Here is a 20765-nt window from a genome sequence, read left to right as displayed (position 1 = left end):
CAGTTGTAATCGGAACCATGTGTAGTTTGACTGAGAACCGTGTTGAGTTCGACTCTGAACCCCGCTTCGTACGGCTAAGAATTGTATTGCGTTAAACCCAGAACCCGGTTTAGTTCGACCCAGAACCCTGTTTAGTTATAATCCGAACGCTGTGTAGTTCGACTCTGAACCCTGTCGAGTTTGCCTCTGAACCCTGTTTAGTTATAATCAGAACGCTGTGTAGTTCGACTCTGAACCCTATCGAGTTTGCCTCTGAACCCTGTCGAGTTTGACTCTGAACCCTGTCGAGTTAGCCTAAGAACCGTGTTGCAGTCAACCCAGAACCCGTGTAGCTCGAATCTGACTCCGGTTTAGTTCAAATCTGAACCTGATTTATTTTGACTCAGAACCCTCGTTTGTTTCAAATCCGTTGGAAATATATTATAGGGAGAGGGCAAACCCATTCTTGCCACGTCATAGGCTTATATCTCTTACCTCGATTCCATCCCCCTAACGGGGGAATTTCAGCATCGCGCCTACAAACGCTCCCGTAAGTAGAGGTATAAAATGACGTCGGATGTTCTTTCCCTCCCTGACAAACGCCCTCTCCCTATAGCATATGACCACCTCATAGAGGTTCTTATTTTAACAGTGTTAGGTTGCAATCATGACAATGATATTCAATTTTTCTCTCTTGGTGACTCCTTAAAAACACTCCACCATGAAGTATAAGTTTACACTATATATAAATGTAGTAAAGCTGAATTAAAGAGTAAACACCAAATTTGAAATATTAATATAAAATCATTTCTTGGAATATTGAAATGAAACAGAGCTTTATAGCTACAAAACTACTAAAGGAATCGTAATGCTGAAACATATTTAACATATTTTCATTTAATATTCAGCAATATGAAAATGTTATGATTTTGTAAGAGATCAATTCATCCTACTCGCTTCATATTAACCTTGTGTTTCTATTCATATGCAATCTTCATTACTCGTTCTATATAAACTTTCACTTGTACCGTTCCAAAGAAAAGAAGATTATCTTAAATAATTAAATAAATATAACTGATATTAATTTTTTTAATCGTCAGTATTTTACCTTAATTCTAGTTAAGCCGTTTTAAGAAACATTATTCTTAAAATGAATTTAAACATAGCTATTGTTGACGTTTGACTTCTAGCGTATAGCGTTTTCACAATTTTTGGAAATTTAGGGTATATAAAGCGATTCATTCACAAATGATAAAAATGAGAGCAATTGCGTTAGCATTTGGTGGAAGCCCTGCCATTGGGAGGCTAAACGTTTCTCGTAACCGTAGCCGATCTCGCGTACATCTTAACCCCAACGATTATAATGTAGTAGAAGCCAAGGTTCCAGATTGGCGTGTATGTGGTATACACAGAAGACTAATGGTGTTGTCAGAAGCCAATAAGTACAGATTTGCGTGTATGTGGTATATACCATACGGAAGACAAGTGTGGAGATACCGTAATGAAGTAGAATTTTCCCAATTTCTGTTAACTGCGAACGCGGTCCGGAAATTGCGAACACGGTTGCTCTGATTTGCCAAATGCGAACGCGGTGATAGACAGACACACACACAGACACGTCCAGTGTTATACCTCTTCGTGACGTCATCGTCACTTGGAGAGATAAAAACCTGTGTTAAGGGAAAATTCAAGTAATTTTATGAATTCCTCTAATTTGAAGACATTCCAGCATATTGAACTCTCCGAGAATTATTTCTCAATGACTTAAAAATGAAAAAAAAATTATGAGTTCCTTCAAATATTTAGTATAAGGTAGTCCGAAGAATTATAAATTAATTTTGATTATTAAAATCTTTGGGATATTTTTAGAATGTTTCACTATGCAGGTAGAATTAATAGATGATTTCTCTCTTCACCCTTCACGATCTAAGTTCATATTGAAAAACCTTTAACTTAAAAACACTACATATGAAGAAAAAAGTGTTAAGTAAAGCCCAAAGGTGTTAATCCCCACCATTCAAACAGTTTTATGTTAAACAACAATGCGATTCGGAATTGATTCGGTTAAAAACGGTTGTGTAATCGTGTCCAATGCGTTGGCAACGGTTGTGCAAGCTCGTGTAAACGCGGCTTATATTTCCGTTTATAAACATTTCAATAAGGGTCAATTAACACCGTGCCGTTTTTCTAAGCACCCATTGATAGAACACCTTCCAACTGAAACAAAAACACCCTGCAGATAAAAGCACACCTGGAAGAGTTAATAAAACCTAAAGGTGTTTCTAAGTACCAGTGAATCGCCATTTCCTTTAAAAAATACCTAAAAAGAGTCAACTAGCACGTTTTTACGGAGAAAGTACCATCCCAGTTACAAAACACTCTAAAAAACACCCATGAAACACCTTTTTTTCAAACAGTGTTCTTTCACGAACCTTTAAGGATCTTTCAAGAACCCGTATTTTTTTCATGAACCCTCAAGGATCTATCAAGAACCGAAATGTTCTTTCACGAACCCTCAAGGATCTAGCGAGAACCTGAATGTTCTCTCACGAACCGTGAAGGCTCTCGCAAGAACCCAAATGTTCTTTCAAGAACGTTCAAGGATCTTTCAAGAACCCGAATGTTCTTTCAAGAACCTTCAAGGATCTATTAAAACCCCACACGTTATTACAAGAACCCTTTTAATTAGATACGATCTGCTAAGAACCTTCCTGTTCTACTGTGAACCTTCATCCACGTCTGGGAACCTGTAGCGTTCCAACTAGAACGTAAGAGTGCTATTGAAAACCCTCGAAGAACCCCTTTTTTTTACAGTGTATGGGGAAATAACATGGGGTGCCATTAGTCTATACAACTTAAGCCATGGCCGTAAAGAACGTCGAAAAACTTACTTCAAAAGATATAAAAACCTCTAATGACTGTAATTATTTACCTGAATTAATTTTTTAGACGAAAATTCGACCTGATATCAAAGTTTTTGCTTAAGGGTGTTATAGATAATTAGCAAATCCAATCAAAGGTGTTCAAGCTCGGACAAAATACCAAAGTAATTAATTCTAGTTGCCTTACTGTGGTCTGCTATGAAATTAGGAATTTTCTACATAAAAGCAAACGTTTGAAATAGATCAACGTAACTTGTAGGCCGTTCTAGTTTTCAACGAGAACGAAAATGGAGAAATAAGTTTAAGCGCGCTAAAAGGCTAGGCTGACTTCTGACCCAAAAGTAATTTTTGACGTACAATACTTAGACTTCATTAATTAAAAATCGAAACAGGTAAGTTTCTCATTCAATAAATGCTTGTTAATTTAGAAGTATTCCGAAAACTAACTTCGCTATAGTTTTTCCGTATGGCCTGTCACAATTGCCTTAAAAAACCGAAATTTTTTTAATGCTTTTTCTATGGGACGCTAACCCTAAAAGGTGTGACTTTTTCTTTAACATTACGGAAGGGTGTCAAGTCATATCTACAAGGGCCGCTTTTCCTATGGGACGCTAACCCTAAAAGGTGTGACTTTTTCTTTAACATTACGGAAGGGTATCAAGACATATCTACAAGGGCCTACCGGCCCTGTAGAATTTAGTAATATTTTGGAAAAGGGGAAAATTTATAATAATAATAATAATAATAATTTATTTACTTTTGTCCACTACGGTCTTGCCCGTTACAATGCAAGGCCAAGTCAAAAAATGACTTTTAGCCGTATTCCATATTTTATACATAGTTGTTAATCATGCCTTTTATTATATTTTCATTAATGTTATGTTTATTTTTAATAATTTTAGGTGTAATATATTTAACTTAAATATAAGAACAAAGGGAGTTGGACACTAGTGTATTAAATTTTAAAATTAGGTTTTAGCATAATAACAAACAAAAAAAATCTACAGTTAGTTACATATTAGTTTAAATGAGTTATAAAATTAGAGTTAAACATTAGAATAGATACATTTCTAGAGTTAGATTGAATTAAACATTAAGGTAATCCAATTCAACCGTTCTCATATGTTACCATTTTATGTTATACGATTTAAAATATACTGCCGCACTACAGTTTTAAATTTACCTATACTTATATTTAGGGAAGGGTTTAGGTCATTGAACTGCTTGGTCATTTTACAAAAGATAGAATTGAATTTTGTAGAAGTGCGCGCGTATTCTATTTCCAATAGTAGGTATTGTCGTGTATGGTGCTCTGAAGGTGTGCGTAGAAGAAACGAGTTAAATATGTTAGATTTTAGTGATTTAAAAATCAATAGTAAACAAGCAAATTCATATATTTGATAGATAGAAAGGACCTGGAGGGATTTAAATATCGGGGCGGTTGGTGCCAAATATGGTTTATTGTCCACTATTCTTAGAGATCTTTTTTGAAGTATTAGTAGTCGATTCAAATTGTATTTTGATGTATTGCCCCAAATCGCAATGCAGAATGTTAGGTGAGAGTAAATTAGCGCATAGTAGAGCTGCAGTCGTATTTCGTAGTTGAGAATCTTTCTGTTTTGATGGATCAAATATGTTCCATATGCAATTTTCTTTACTATGTTATCTATATGTGTATTAAATTTTAGATGTGGATCGTACCATATACCGAGGTATTTATATAAAACAACTTCCTGTAGTATCTTATCTCCTAGTCGAATTCTGGTATTGTTGTGGCGGGGCTTGTTAATGTTGGAGAATATCATGTACACGGTTTTTTCGGTGTTTAACTCAAGAAGATTAACTTTAAGCCAGGTATCTATTTTGACGAGTAGCTTATTGGCATCAGCCATAACATGATTCAGTTCTGATCCCCCGTTGACACTGACCGTGTCATCCGCATACAGGGTTAAAAAGTTCTCTTTATCGATCGCAACTATATCATTGATGAATAGGTTGAACAAAAGTGGAGAGAGAATTGATCCCTGAGGAACTCCACATAGCACCACATTTTCTGAGGAAACTTTACCATTAAGTTTGGTTTGACTCTGTCGCCCTTGTAAGTATGAATTTAGCCAGTTATGACTCTTGCCCCTCACACCCATGGAATATAATTTTCCCAGTAGAAGTGAATGGTTAACGGTATCAAAGGCCTTTCTGAGATCCAAAAATACTGCCAAAGCGTAAGAGTTTTTATCAAGTTGATCCACAATTTTTTTATAGACCTTTAGGTTAGCTACTTCTACACTAGAGTTCTCTCTAAATCCAAATTGCTTATTCGTTATCAGTTGGAACTTATTTACAAATTTTGCAAGCCTGTTATTAAAGCATTTATCAAAGACTTTGGCAAAGATTGAGAGGATTGAGATCGGTCTGTAATTATTGGGAGAATGCCTGTTACCGGATTTGTGTATGGGCACAATAATTGATTTTTTAAGACGTTGCGGGTATTGGCCTTTGTCAAAAGACAGATTTATTAGGTTTGTGAGAGGCTTTATTATCAATGGCGCTACAAGTTTTAGTATTCTTGGTGAGATATCGTCAAAGCCTGCAGCAGAGTCGCTTTTTAATAGTGAAACTATGTTTAATATCTCCGATTCCTCTACTTGGAAAAGGGCCATAGTATTCGGTAGGTTTTCGACAACTGGTGTGTTTTTGTATGCGTTCATAGATTGGCCTTGGTTAGTTTGAGGTGGGTTAAAAAAATTGTTGAAGTTGTCTGGGGTGTTTTCAATCGATGTTTCTTTTTTAAGTTTGCCTTTCCCTAACAGGTCATTGATTGTTTTCCATGTCTTCTTCGGATCAGCCTGGCAGACTTCCAATGCTTTTTTATAATAGTTAATTCTTGCGTCTCTAATCATCTTATTGCAAAGATTTCTTTGGTCTTTGTATTGTCTTATATTGGCCTCAGTAGGGTTACGTTTCGATATTCTTTTGGTCCTTCTTTTTACTTTTATGGCACTGAGTATATCATTAGTAATCCATTTACTGGAATCACTTTTTGTCACCTCATAGTAAGGGAATGTAGTATCGTAAGCCTCAACAAAGAAATCATGGAATTCATTGAATTCAGTGTTTACGTCTACAGTATGTACCATGGGTTTCCAAACTTTTTTTTGTAGGATATTAATAAATTTAGTTATATTGTGTTGCGAGAAATTCCTAATTTTAATTTTAGGTCTACTTTCTTGGAGGCAGTGACAAGAGATATTAATTGGGAAATGATCGGATGCATCTATGTTGTTCATAACCTTGACTTGCGCGGTAGTATTAGTAAAACAGTGATCGATTAGGGATGCGCTAGTTGCCGTTACCCTTGTTGGTTCAGTCACCAATTGGTTTAGGCCATAGCTGCTTGTCAGATCTATTAGTCTCTGCGTTGTGGTGCTGGTTTCATTTAAATTTATATTAAAATCTCCAACTATGACTTTTCGTCCTCGCGGTGGTCCCATTTTTTCGATTACTGATTCAAGCAGTAGAAAAAATTCGTCTGACAAATGTCCCGTTCTATATATAACTGCTATGTATAGATTATTTACTCTAATTGTGTGCACTTCGCAGACTTCATTTAAGATACAGGCTTCCAGTACTACTTCGAATTTCAGCTCCTTCCTCAAATAAAACCCAACACCACCTCCCCCTTGATATGTACGATTCCGTCCAGTAAAAGTTAAGTTTGGATACGATTCAGAGTATTCGCCCTTGAACCAGGTTTCCGTTAAGGCGAATATATCAATATCATTTTTTAGAGACTGACATTCACTTAATAGGTGACCAAAATTGGCTTTTACACTACGAATATTATTAAATATTATGTTAATCATCTGGAGTTAATTTTGACACCCGAACCTTTTTATACAAAACTAGAAAATCAAAAACATTTATAAAAAGAAAAGAAAAGAAAAAAAAGGAGAAAAAACAACAACAAAAAAAAGCAAGAACCAAGTTAAGTTTTTATAACTACATCATTGGCAAAGTCGTATTTAAAAGTGTCCAAATCTATATTAATCGAGGTGCTATTGATCCATTTATATCGGCTTGGAAGTTTGGTTTTCGCAAATTGTCTTAACTTGTACCTAGCTAAGTTTTGGTTAGAAGTATAATCGTGTTCTAGGAATATGCTTGTGCCCTTAAGCATGGTATTTCTAGTAAGAATCGACATTTTTATGTCATACGTTTCCGTTTTTAGAATGACCACTCTGTTTTTACCAGCGAGATAGGGGCCTTTGCGATACACTTGAGATTGGTTTATGGGGATGTTTAAATTGAGATTTTGAGTAAATATGTCTTGGATTTTTTTGACTAGTGTAGCTCTATCTTCAATGTCACTGTCCGGAATACCCCTGATGGCAAGGTTATTTCGTTTTATCATAGCCTCTAAGTTGTCGATTTTCCTTTCATTTTCTCCAAAACGGCTTTTAGTTCGCGATTCTACGTCTACAGCATTCTGTTCTATGTTAGAGATCCGATCCTGTATAGACCCCATGTCTTTAATTGCGTCCTGCATATCCGCAATTGATCTTTCCATGGTTAGCTGTCTTTTCTCAATTGCCACTACAGATGCTTTGGTATCGTGCAGATTAGTGCTTAATCCATCTAATTTATTCGATATCTTTCTAAGTTCTTTAAACAGTTCCGCAGAGCTGAGTTCCGTTTCTTCACCCGAATTAGTGTTAGAGTTCGCCCTAGTCTTAGTCATAATGGTCGTGGGATTGCGCTAGCCGTGATAAAGAAGGATTTAACTACGTAGATGGAAGTTTGACTTAGTGTCCAGGGTCAGAGGGTCTTGGGAGGTTAAGCGACCGGCTGGAGCAAAAGGTGGTTTCAGATTCCGGTAGGCCTTAGTTTTAGGCGACAGATAATTAAATAGTTTTTTTTTACGTTTTTTTCACGCGACACTAGTATAGTTTTTTATATAAGGCTTATTACTTTTCCCTACGTTATCAATCTGTGCTTTATTTTTTTCCCTACTTTATCTATCTGAATATTTTTTTAATCGACTTATCTTTTCGGAATGTTTGCTGTACGACGCCTTGTCTACCGGGTCCGGATGTATTGGAAGTAGGGTTTCCGGGTACTGACTGCTACGGCAATTACTTCAGTTAAGGTGAATAAGAAAGCAATTGACCCTGTCATCAAGCACACTCGTCCCGGTATTAATCGGCCGCACCACGTTTAATCCAGTCGATAAACCTTGGTAATAACCAAAACAGGCGCACATTTAGCCGCTCATGTTCTTTCTAGTTTCTATTAGTGGACGAAACTCTAAATTTCGTCCATAATCTATGGTTGCTAAACTTGTCAGTGTTATTGATTGCGAATATGCATAATTAATGGTTAACCTCACTGGGCTGATATTTTTTAATAGAGTGAAGTGCATACATTTGAAGAGTTGAATTACGATAATTCAGCTTTCAATGTGTCTGTATTAAACACAACTGTGGATGATGCTGAAAAAGTACAGCTTCCCAAACAAAGAGGACCTGGGGAAGTTATAAGCAAATCAATTTATGAAAACTACCAATCAGAAGAGAAATATTTAAACTCAGAAATCATAAAATCTGACGAAAGACGAAAAAATCGTCTCGAACCTGAGAAAGACGTTGTAACCCACGAACGATCTGATGAAAGTTTAAAAAATCATGAAAAATCTGAGGAAGAAGTTGTTAGCCACGAAACATCTGAGGAAGATTATGTGAACAATGAATCAGAAGAAGAATTTTTGAATGAAGACAGTGAAGATGAACAAGTGTACAATTACCCAAGAAATGAAGATGAGGCTGATGAAAGTTTTTATAAAGAACCAAATTCTAATAGGTTTCCTTACGAATTATTTAATGAAAAAATTTCATTAGGAAACTGTGTATCTAAATGGGAAGCTGCACTGCTTATTCAGTCATTTATGTTAAGACACGGTTTAACAGAGGCTGCTTTAGAAGATCTGCTCAAAATGATTAACACTATGCTTGGCTGTGAAGTTGTTCCAAATTTCAAGTATCGGTTTAAAAAATTATTCCCAGTGGGCAATGCCGTTAGGAACTTCCTTTGTAATGATTGTAGAGAAAAACTCAATTTAGTGTGCCCTAATTGTTCAAAAAAGTACACGAGTGAAGAAAATTTAACCAGTTTTTATAGCTTTTCTTTAAAGAGGCAGCTCAAATTATTATTTCAAGACTCAGTAGTGCCTTCGCTACTTAACTATAAATTTCTAAGGGTTAAAAAGCATAAAATAGTATTGATATATATATATAATATATAAATATATATGATGGGAAAATATAACAAGGTTTATCTAAGCGAGATATATCGGTTATCGATTGGCCACATTTCCTATCGGTTATCGATTGGCCACATTTCCTATCGGTTATCGATTGGCCACATTTTCTATCGGTTATCAATTGGCCACATTTCCTATCGGTTTTCAATTGGCCACATTTCCTATTGGTTATCGATTGGCCACATTTCCTATTTGTTATCGATTGGCCACATTTCCTATTGGTTATCAATTGGCCACATTTCCTATTGGTAATCAATTGCCCATATTTCCTATTGGTTATCGATTGGCCACATTTCCTATCGGTTATCAATTGGCCACATTTCCTATTGGTAATCATTTGCCCATATTTCCTATTGGTTATCAATTGCCCATATTTCCTATTGGTTATCGATTGGTAACATTTCCTATTGGTTATCGATTGGCCACATTTCCTATCGGTTATCAATTGGCCACATTTCCTATTGGTAACCAATTGCCCATATTTCCTATTGGTTATCGATTGGCCACATTTCCTATCGGTTATCAATTGGCCACATTTCCTATTGGTTATCGATTGGCCACATTTCCTATTGGTTATTGATTGGCCACATTTCCTATTGGTTATCAATTGGCCACATTTCCTATTTGTAATCAATTGGCCATATTTCCTATTGGTTATCGATTGGCCATATTTCCTATTGGTTATCGATTGGCCACATTTCCTATCGGTTATCGATTGGTCACATTTCCTATTGGTTATCGATTGGCCACATTTCCTATTGGTTATCGATTGGCCACATTTCCTATTGGTTATCAATTGGCCACATTTCCTATTTGTAAATAATTGGCCACATTTCCTATTTGTAATCAATTGGCCATATTTCCTATTGGATCTGAACTGTTGAATTTATATTGGTTACCAATTGGCTGTAAAGCTATCGACGATTTATTGCAATACCAATAGAAGTGTTACAAAAACCAATCAGTTTACAATTGGTAATCAATTTTAAAACTTCAAATAAAACTCCAATTTTTTTTGTAATGGTGACTCCTTTGACCTTAAAGAGAATAGAAACATTTTACGTTAACATCGAGAAAATGACATTTTTGAAACGAAAAGGCTGTTGGTCGTTTTAATAGACATTATTTGTATACTCAGCACCCTCCGCTCCATTGTCGTCCATCATATTCCCAATTGTACCTGCGGAACCGCCGTCAAGGCACACGGGTCGGCTAGCGGGCCCTACAACGTCACTTGAGCAGGTGACTGAAGCCGGACACCGTCAGCGGCGAGCCCAGCCAGGAGGTGGTTGGCGACGGGGACGGGCTAGGGCGGCAGAAGGCTCGAGGGGACGGAGGAGGTACCTCCGAATACAGCCTTTCCATACGGTCCAGACGTGTATGCACGACACATAGAGGGTTGCCAGGAGCTGGGGATGAGCCAAAGAAAAACAAAGGCGGGGGCGAAGCGGCCGAGCAAAACGATCGCGGAACGGGACAAGGAACGGTCTGAACCAAGGGCGAGTCCCAGGAACTCACGAACCAAAAGGCACACTGAACTCGGGCCCCCTCCGCCACGACAAGACCTTTTGCTCTGCTCAACCAGGGTGACTACCCGATAGAGCGGGAGGAGGTATAATCGACCACAGGATTAAAATGCACAAGAGGGTCTATATATGTTGCTCAACGTGTCCATAGATATGAAATAATTCAGCCTTCTCTCGCAAGCGTTTTAGTTTTGTTTAATTTTTCTCAGGTTTCGAGCATATATAGAGTTGATGTTATATTCAATGTCAAGAAAGTGTCAGATAATATGGAAGGCTTAATCAACTATCTTAGTTAGACAATTGTCAGAAATCAGAATAATCTCGATCAGCCATTGGCTATGTACAAATTTTACCAAATGTGATTGGTATTTCCTGCTATATAAAATTACACACCGTACGTATAGCTTCGATTTTACCTCTTTGCCCTATTTAATCACAGAAAGTTAACATTACACGTAAATCGCGTCGAGAAGGTAAAATGAACGTTTAAAGGCTGAACGATTAAAATTCTAATTGCTCTATCGATATTAGAAGCCACGCTCAAGTAGAAGGTGTTTATTGATTAACGGCGTTGCCGTGGAGACGTAACGTTTAAATGACTATATACTTGCTTGCTCGATAACAGCTAGGGTGATGTGTTTGAAGCGTTGCTATGGTTTTTAAAGTAATGTAGAAGTTGGGGAAAACTTTGAAGTTTTAACCACCATTTGAAAGAGCGTGCTAAAAATCTCATCAGACGAGAACATTCCTATTCGTTTCGTTGTGTTCAGGGTTCTTAGCATGTTTTGAAAATCGTCAATATATTATCTTTGAGAAATTTGTTCATTATAATTTTCACCAATCTTAACTTTAAAGCAAATATCGGGTCACGTGGATCAGCTAGAGGGCGACTTTCCTTTCGAACTCCAGTTTTGAGGCATTTGTCGGCGGGATTAGCATGTGCACTTATAAATCCCACCTACTTGCTATATAAAATGAAAAGTCAACTTGTAGGGCATCCACTGGAGCTGCGCTATGCTGTAGTGAACCCTGTCGTTGCAATATGTTTCTACTTAAAAGTATCATACTAAAGCCTCCATTAGTACAACTTTGCTCTATTAACGACTATATCCTAGAAAAGTAATTATTCTTACATATATTTAAAGTCAAAAACCCATTATTGAGATGGGAAAACTCGTTATGAGAAATGCACGGTTATATGACTACTTGACTACTCTAAAACAGTGGTAGGCGCTAAAGAGGATCAATAATGGCCAAGTGATACGCCGTGGAACGTTTTCGAGAAAACTCGGAGAGACTCCAGAGTTTTGCTCAAATCCTTGCAGTAGGAGGTTTAAATTTTCTCTCGACTTAACATTGAAGACTTCCGTTGTATATCCTTACTATGGTAATTGATTCTTGTAAGTTGTCTTAAGACATTTGAACAAGGTAACTAATTTGATGAAAAGATAGAAATAGCCAATGAACGATTATCGAGATTTACGAGCAACTCGTTAAGAGTCAACTTGCAAAAGACCAGAAAAAGTATTTCGCTACTTCGGCCCAAATGTATACGGTTTACAAGCCACGATGATCTTATAGCGGGCCATTTGGGTTTAAAACGAACTTAAGAGAACTTATTCTTTTGGCCCGAGTATCAAATTATGTATTTTCCAGCGCCGACTATCATAGCCAAACAGGCAGTCTAAAATAACCGAGTAGAGTCAATTCCACTGCTTAACGCATTGTTTCAACGAATTGGAGTTGATTATTTTGGCCCATTCTTGGTATCAGAAGGTGCAAACCGGTATACTGTATTATTTTAAAACAGATTATATCAAAAGCGCATAGATCAGAAACTGAAGAACATTAAACCTTTCCAGCCTTTAGCAACGGTATTCGTGTAAAATGAGAAGCAAGGGGGACACAAATGGGTGGTTGGTGAGCCTCGTTTTCAACTACCAATCGAATCAGAGATATATTAGGTCATCGTTAATGTCACGTGACAAGCGGAAAGTAGTTCGCGATGGTAGCGGCTCCTGGGGATAGTGGGGAATACTATTGAGAAATCGGCTGCTTAACTAGGTTGTTCTTTAGCGCTCTTTCGGTTCAATTGTCGTGGAATTTTCAAGTTTCGTTAAGTTGAATTTTGATATTGGTTTTCATGCATTCTATTGCACCTTTAAGTTTTCCGTCTTTATCAATCAGGAAAAAGTCATCCTTTTCGTAGCTTTCTAAAATGTTTGCTAAATTCAAATCTGACATTTTGACAAATGTGCCGATTCCCGACTACCTAAATGACTAGATTATATTAAGCCTTGGAATTTAACTATAGCAGACGACATAAAAATAATGAAATAAGTGAACTATATTTTCGAGCCAACTTACGCATGTACCTTGTGTAAAACTACGCGAAAGTAACCTTCCGCCGCGGCATAAGACCAACTCTTCCCGTCGCTCTGTAAGGGGGACGGAAATCTTGAGTCGACTATGGGGGAACTCATTTTTCACGTTGCGGTTTAGGCTTCTCGTTCTTCACTTTCTGGTTATCTATGCGCTTTTGATTATATTAGTAAATGGGTGGGATGCCTCGCGACACTAGACGCCACTGCCCTAAGTACACGAGGTAATTTTGCCTCTCGTGTCTCATTGGACTCTAAAATAAAAACCAATATGTCCCAATGAACAGCAGTTAATTCCCATTGAACGGAACTACAAAAGTGGCATTTCCCCAGTATAAACTAGCAGAATGTAATCCAATGAGTGTATAACTCTACAATTACATTCTGCTAGTTTTGCACAACCTCACTCGAGACGATGTATCCCAGTCATTTCTGAATCGAACCAAAACTACATTAGCAAAACAAAATATGGCTCCATCAATTGAAAAATCACAGAAGGCAATGATTTCTTAAAACGTCTGTTGAAAGCATTTATAACATTAAACAACACGTCTCGTTTTGCATCACTCCATAGTTTTCGTGATCAAAAATTGAGTGAGTCTTTGCGTATTTTGTTTCCAAAATAGTGCAATAATCGACTGTGATTCCTCATTCAGTACGTCCGTGTCAGTCGAGGAACCCCGGAGCTCACCATGAGACTTGTGGTGGAGAGTGTGAGTATCGCTTGTGCATTGATGCGAATTGGTGCAAAGCCGCGATAGATTATGTTAGGTGCCGTGTTGTTCTAACGCTTTTTCGCAAGCCTAGTATCATCTCTTAATTTTAAAAATAAACCCGTCTTTTAAAGTTCTATTAAATGGTTCGAACAACATAGATTGAGACAAGCCAAGGCGTAGAAATAGAACAGGACTAGTTGGACAGAGAGTAATATAAACTATTAATTCGAGTTGAGATTAGACCCTCCATAATCCAGTCTTTAATAGTATAAATTGAAGAAATTAGGCCTGGTTAGCTGTTATGTGCAATCAGATATCGCGTTGTATCTCGTACATCGATAAGGACTACTCACTCGTGATCACCTCATTAGCTTTCCTGGCAAAATGAGTTCCAAAATAACTTTAGTCTCATTTTAGTACAAGTATGACTTTATGAAGGAAACTGTTGACCCGAGAAATTACCATGAGGGAGATAGGCTCATTAATGAATTCGTGGGATATCCGAAAGGCCGGTAAATTTAGAATAAGTTAACAGCTTACTGGCATTTTGGTTAAGTTTTGAATAAAATTTGGCAGTATTAACGTAACGTGCATTCCCAGCGATAATATGACAACAACGGTAAGTCTTAAATCTGGACTAGAACGGTCTTAGTCGTGCAGGTGGAACTGCTAAAGAAAATGTGTCTTATCCTGTTTGAGGAAGGAGATGTTTATTCAACTATGGCAATTGTGTCCTCTGCAATTTTAGCTTATTCGGAAAAGCTCAATCGAACTTTTAGCCACCCGTTTCGGTTACACGAGTATAACATGTTGTCTTGTATTCAAAAACCCGAGTACCAAATATCACTGAGTGGAATCATTGAAACCAAAACCACTGTCTTTTGAAGGTGTGGACGCTTATCGTTCTCTTTCTCTTCTTGTTCAATTTCATCACGATTGCCATGCGATTGGCACCGAGAGTACACCGTTCCCTTGTCGGGATCTCCGACAACTTGTAGGCTAGAAAATAAATGACAATATCTTCAAAATCATACACTTTTGGAAGAAAGCGTAGAACTTTGCTCAATGACGATATCCCCAGAGCGCATATAGGAAAAAAATATGCTAAGTATATGCAGTCTTACAGATAAAATATCCCAGTTCTTCGAGGGGGTTATGGTTTAGTGTTATTTATCATTGTGCAAAGTTTCACACATTCCTCACAAAGTGCTTGATTGTTTCCCTAATCCTCTAGACTATTGGGGAACGCGTACGAAGCCGCCAAGAGGGTTATTTTGGCCACCTACTTCGTCGTCTGTTTCATTTTGATGGAAGTCTTTAAAGCGAACCTGTCGACCAAATTGACGGTGGACATTGATCGCAACATACATATCTTCGATGACATCTTCAAACACCCCAACAGGCCAATGATTTTTCCGCTCAGAGGAATCGTACAATATTATTTCCAGGTAGAAATATTATCGTAAAATGATATGTTCCATGTCTTTGTCAGTGGTTAATGAGAGCTTGTCTTGAAGTGACGTAATTGAAACGTCTGAGATTCAGGGTAAAGCGACGCCTGGTAAGGTGCTGTCAGAGGCTTAGTACAGACTAAATAGGAAGATAGACTGCAAAGCCGAGTATAGTCAATTTTCGATTGTCGTTCTCGAACTAGCTTTCACTAGGTCTCTAGCATTTATAAGTGTAGGTTTTGTCACGCTTATGGAGCATATCTTATAAACTTATGATACTATGTTATTAATCTGGGGTGACAATAGGTGGGGGTGAATCATAGTCAAGAGTTCCAAGGTTCAAAATCAGTAAATATTTACCTTCGATATCCTTAATTATTGTTTTTTCTCGTAATCTAATAAAACGCTTTATGTTTAGTTCTACAAATATAACCAATCATTAAATGTCATGGTGGTGTTCTGTTTTGGCCGTATCTGTGTGTGTCTGTTGTTACACCACAGGGTACCGCATTCCCAGTTTGCAAATTAAAGCAAACGTGTTCACCATTCAATTATTGTATAAAATAGTCGAATCTATCATTTTTAAAGCATTCCTCTCTTATCGAAATATGTAGAAATAGGAGACTGATTAATTATGCTACAGTAAAAAAAGAACAATAAGTATGCACATCATTCAAGTGTAAAGAAGATCCGAAAATTTTAAAAGTTTCTGCAAATCAAAGGCACATTACTTGCACTGGTAACCATTGATCGACTTGAGTATTATTTTTCGGTTATGAAATTGCAGAAATTTCTTTCTTTGTGATTTACTAAAAGCAAAAGTATATGGATATAAATAAAAAAAAGTACACTTCGTTGAAATTTTCTCGAGCTGTGTAATATGAAAAGCCCCCCTTTATCCCAGATTAGTGTCGACCCCCCTCTGCATATGATTACCTTCCCGACCTCGGCACAAGGAACAAGCCGTGACTGAATAGGCTCATAAAGTAGCGTATGCTAGCTCTAGTACTAAAGGTAATCGTTTGGATCGCCAGCATTATGTACTACCATGACGTCAGGAAGCTACTCCTAGTTTGATTAGTTCGTGTTTGAGGTTGAGCGGAGAGTAGTTTGCTTCTTAGTCTAGCCAAAGGCATTAAATTGTTAATGAAGTGTACTCTTTGTTTTCATAATTATATACTTTTGCTAAAAAGAACAGTAGGGGCTTATATATTTCAATCTTATTATATCTTCGAGTAATTTCTTTGTATCGGAAGGGTGGGGCACTCGTGTAAGAGGAGCGTCTCTGAAACGAAGTTTGATATCCCCAAGGTACCGACTGCCCTATTGGTGATTTGACCCCATCAACCCTTCCGGCACCTCCAAAGTAAAAGTCGTTTCCTTTAGGCATACCGTAATGACGTTTTGCAAGAATACGAAAGAAGATTCCAAAAAATGAATCGAAGACAGGGAGACGAGGACGACGTCTTCAATCAAGGGAACGCCGTCTACCTTAGCACCGTTCACCATTTGGAATTCATGTGCCGTTACGGTTACAAAGCGGGGAAAGACTTGCATTACGGTAGAGATCCTTTCGGCCAGTTCGCCGTCGCTTTCGAAGAGTCCAAGGCGGCTTCGAATACATTGAAAGATTTGGTGAATCTGAGGTAAGAGACAATGTTATTGGTAAAATCATTTTCTGACATTTTCTTTACGCGACAGAATATTGAATTATTGGGAGACTGGACATCGAATCAGAGCCAACTTTCTGTTGAACAAAAACGCCTGCTCAAAATACCTGAAGACGAAGCAAAGCTTGGCATTTTCGAAGACATCTCTTGGTGATGTCGGCGCCATATTTCTCGCGTACATCTCTTCAATGGCCATTTCCTTTTTGGTAATGCTCGTAGAGTTACGACACGCTTTCAACAACTAACATGTGAAACGGAGACTCCGGGCTCTTGAACTGAGGAACTACAGCATGGACTAAAAATCTGAAATCGACTCTTCCGCTTTGCGATGAAAAAAATTTTGATTATAATTTGTTGGGTAATATACTTTGTTACAATTTAAATTTCTTTTATTCAAGACGATGAAGATTTATGACACTGTTTCTCAAAACACAGACACGTTTTTGTGTCGTGAGATTTTAAATGTTGAGTTAAAAAATGGACAAATTTTTTTTACTCGATAACATGCCACGAGGTGGTTCATTATGTCATTATTGGATAACAAATAATTATGGGCTTGCAGTTTCTAAGCGTCTAGTCTAGTAACTGCTTTTTTAACACAGGCTATGAAATTCATATTTACACTCCCATATTTTGGGCGTATAGAGCAAAACCAAATATAGAAACTGCTGAAAATATAGCTCTCTGAAATTGAAGAGACTAAAACCAGAAGTAAGATGAGACTAGAAGTAAAGAGCTCTTGCATTGGTAATAGATTCTGGCACTATAGTGAATAAATTTGAGGATTTTATGCCGCTTCCATCCCTGCGCCTACACTAGAGAGAAAAAATTGGTCGAGTTCCAAAAATATTTCCTACCCTCTTCCCCTCAACCTAAAGCGGCTGAACACGGACGCGGCTCCTTGAATCTAGCTCGGCCGTCTACCGCCGCGAGCGTCTCACGTTTTCTAGGGAAAATTCCGAAACCGCTTCTAGAGGACCAACCGTTCATTTGTTTGAATAACACTATGAACAATTAAAAACTCACTCAATATATAGGTTCAATTTTTTAAGCAAATGTTGTTTGAAATGAAGTGATAGCACACAAATTTCGGTAAAAACCTTGCTTTTATGGTTCCGTGCATCTTTCGTGGGTGAATACCAGCTTTAACTAAATTCGTTTTGAAAAGAGGGACATTGCCAAAGATAGCGATATTCAGTAATTCTTGAAATGCAGTTAGATTTAAGGTTCTGTCAGAGACGACGAATGAAAGTCAAAGCTTGATATATTGTATATATTGTATCAGGGGTCTATGTAATTTTAGAAGCAGGAATTTAGAACCGGGTAATGTGGACGCGCGTTAAAGTCCCAAACCCACTTCCCCGGGACGGGACGCGGGGGTATGATAGAAGAGGCGGGTCATAGCGAAAGAGTTAAAAAGGAATTAACTATTTTTCGCCGTCCCCGTCTATGCTGGGCTACGAGTCGGACTGATGTAAATACTAACCGTTCCTGCTTCTAAAATTGCATGTAACCCTAATTGTATATTAATTAGTATCTATTTTAAAAACTACCGATCTAGCGCGGGAGTAAAGCACAGTGACACTTTGGGGTATGTTAAACCCTTCAATGTTACCTCTTACCTCTCTCTCAGCCTGTGACAATTCAACCAATCCCGTATGGGTAAGTGCAGATTACAAGAACACTAAGTGTACCATTAAATAGTATCCAAATAAAGTTAATAGCTGGATATTATTAAGAAACAAAGAACCATTGTTTGAGAAAATTGAAGCTAATGCATATAGGCCAAGTGTAAATCGAATTTCAGCTTTTATTAACACGCGAGAGTTTTGACTTAGTTTGGCAAATCTTTCAGCAAAGCGTGGTAGGTATAGTGCATGTTTCTTTTCTGTATTTTTAAGGAAATATAAGTGCTGTGCGAGTACTCGACTCGATACTCGGTAAGAGATTTTCTGAGACTCAAGTAATAAAATACATTTAAGGGCGCGTTGACTATTATTATTATTATTTTTATTTTATTATTAAATTAATTAATATTTTTCTGAAGTTCCGCTTAGTAATTTTCGTTTGGGACTTGCGCGAGATATAACAATTAATGGCTAGAAATTACTTCAATGAGGAATGAGATTTCGAAGCAGATATTTATGAGGAATTAAGTTTATTAAATTTAAAGGGAAGAAGCCTAATACCGTCTAAAAAGTAGTTGTCGATAATCAAAATAACACTAAATGTCTATTATGAGAGCGATAAATTAACAGAAAGTGTGGAAATATAAGAAAATCAATTCCCAATTACTCGCTAAATACTCGAAACAAATTTTCCTACTATTCGATACACAAGTACTCGAGACTCGGCTCCAAACTCGATAAGGGGAAATTTCAATACTCGAGACTCGACTAGAAACCAAAAATTCAAGGCTCGCATAGCCCTTATTTCTCTTTGTAGATAACGCTCTACCGGGTTTCTAGTTGCCTTTAAAACTACACCCACCCTTCTAGTAATGTTGTTCTTTGTATGATTTTGAGGTCTCTCCATGTATGTTTATGTTTCTCTTATATTATTCGTATATTACAAGAACTAGTTTTAAGTGAGATATCGTTTACACTGCCAATTATGGTTACAAATTAAGCTATGATGCGGGTCGGGGTGTACTCCTTTTGTGTATTGGTTATCAAGTTACTATGTTAAAACAATAGTACACTTTAGTATCATAAACGTGGTATTACGGCAGTTTTTGCACAGTTGGGTAGTTGATTAGAAGTTAAAATGAAGCAGTACTGCTAAAACATCATAAATAAAATTTGATTCACATTAGTTTTAATACGAATTTGGAGAATAAGTACAATTACTTGAGTTAAAATGCGAAATATTACTAAAAAAACATCAGAAAATACGGGTTACATAGAATACATGGTAAATAAGCACAATACTAGTTATTAAATTAAAAATCCTCATATACTGAAAAATATATATTTTCCTACGCGCTAAAATATTGATATACAGTTAAAATGCGCAATCATTACGGAAAAACATCATCAAAAAGCAAGAATTACACTGATTTTGATACCAAACCATTAAATACAATACTAATTGACCAAAATGCAAAATATATACAAATTCAAAAAAATGGTAGTACAAGATGATTAAGCACATATATACCATCATAGAAAATAGAACAATATTACTGCATGCGAGATTATTAAATACATATATACCCATGTACCTTCATAGAAAATATAGCAATACTACTTTTAATAGGATTTAAAGGCTACAATGGTTATTATACGATTTTAGTACAAATATTAGGCTAGTTATTAAACTAAAAGGTTCACAGGATTGACGAAAAAATATATTTTTTCTGCCGTGCTATACACGCTAAAATACTGATAAACGATTACTGATAAAAATATCGAAATATTACTAAAAAACGTTACTATAATTATCATCGAAAAATAAAAATTACACTTATACAAAACAATTCAATACTTATCGACTAAAGTGCTAATATATATTAATTAAAAAAGCTTACTAAATGCAAAAAATATGACCAAAAACGTTGCGTATTAAAATATTGTTACATGTTACTAGTTGAAATACGTTAATATTACTATAAATAATACTTGAGATACTAATTAAACTACTGATACTGGGCATCTGAAATATATACAAAAAACTTATGTGGAAAATGTCAAGGATTCTAGTTAATATATTCGTACGGGGTAGTTTTATAGTCAGCTATTATTCTAACTTTATCCACTACGACCTGATATGTTTTGGTCTGGTTGATCGTGATCAGAGTGTGATCTTGTAGACGTCTGATTTGAGGGCCAATAGGGACTTGAAC

At 36.8% G+C, this 20765-nt stretch overlaps 1 protein-coding gene across 1 annotated transcript; it reads right to left on the bottom strand.

Moving 5' to 3' along the window:
- Positions 1 to 4389: 4389 nt before the first annotated feature.
- Positions 4390 to 6730, bottom strand: LOC149646250 (uncharacterized). Its single transcript, XM_089849759.1, has 2 exons — positions 4563 to 6730; positions 4390 to 4475 (listed from the first exon to the last, which is right to left on the bottom strand). Coding segments are annotated over exons 1-2 (2163 nt in total). The 5' UTR covers positions 6725 to 6730; the 3' UTR covers positions 4390 to 4474.
- Positions 6731 to 20765: the final 14035 nt, after the last annotated feature.

This window comes from Phalangium opilio, unplaced genomic scaffold, assembly GCF_054372755.1.
Source record: "Phalangium opilio isolate 3A_F unplaced genomic scaffold, DU_Popi_V2 ptg000089l_1, whole genome shotgun sequence".
Classification (NCBI taxonomy): domain Eukaryota; kingdom Metazoa; phylum Arthropoda; class Arachnida; order Opiliones; family Phalangiidae; genus Phalangium; species Phalangium opilio.
The sequence above is the reverse complement of the archived record's forward strand: the minus strand, read 5'-3'. Positions and strand labels throughout refer to the sequence as shown.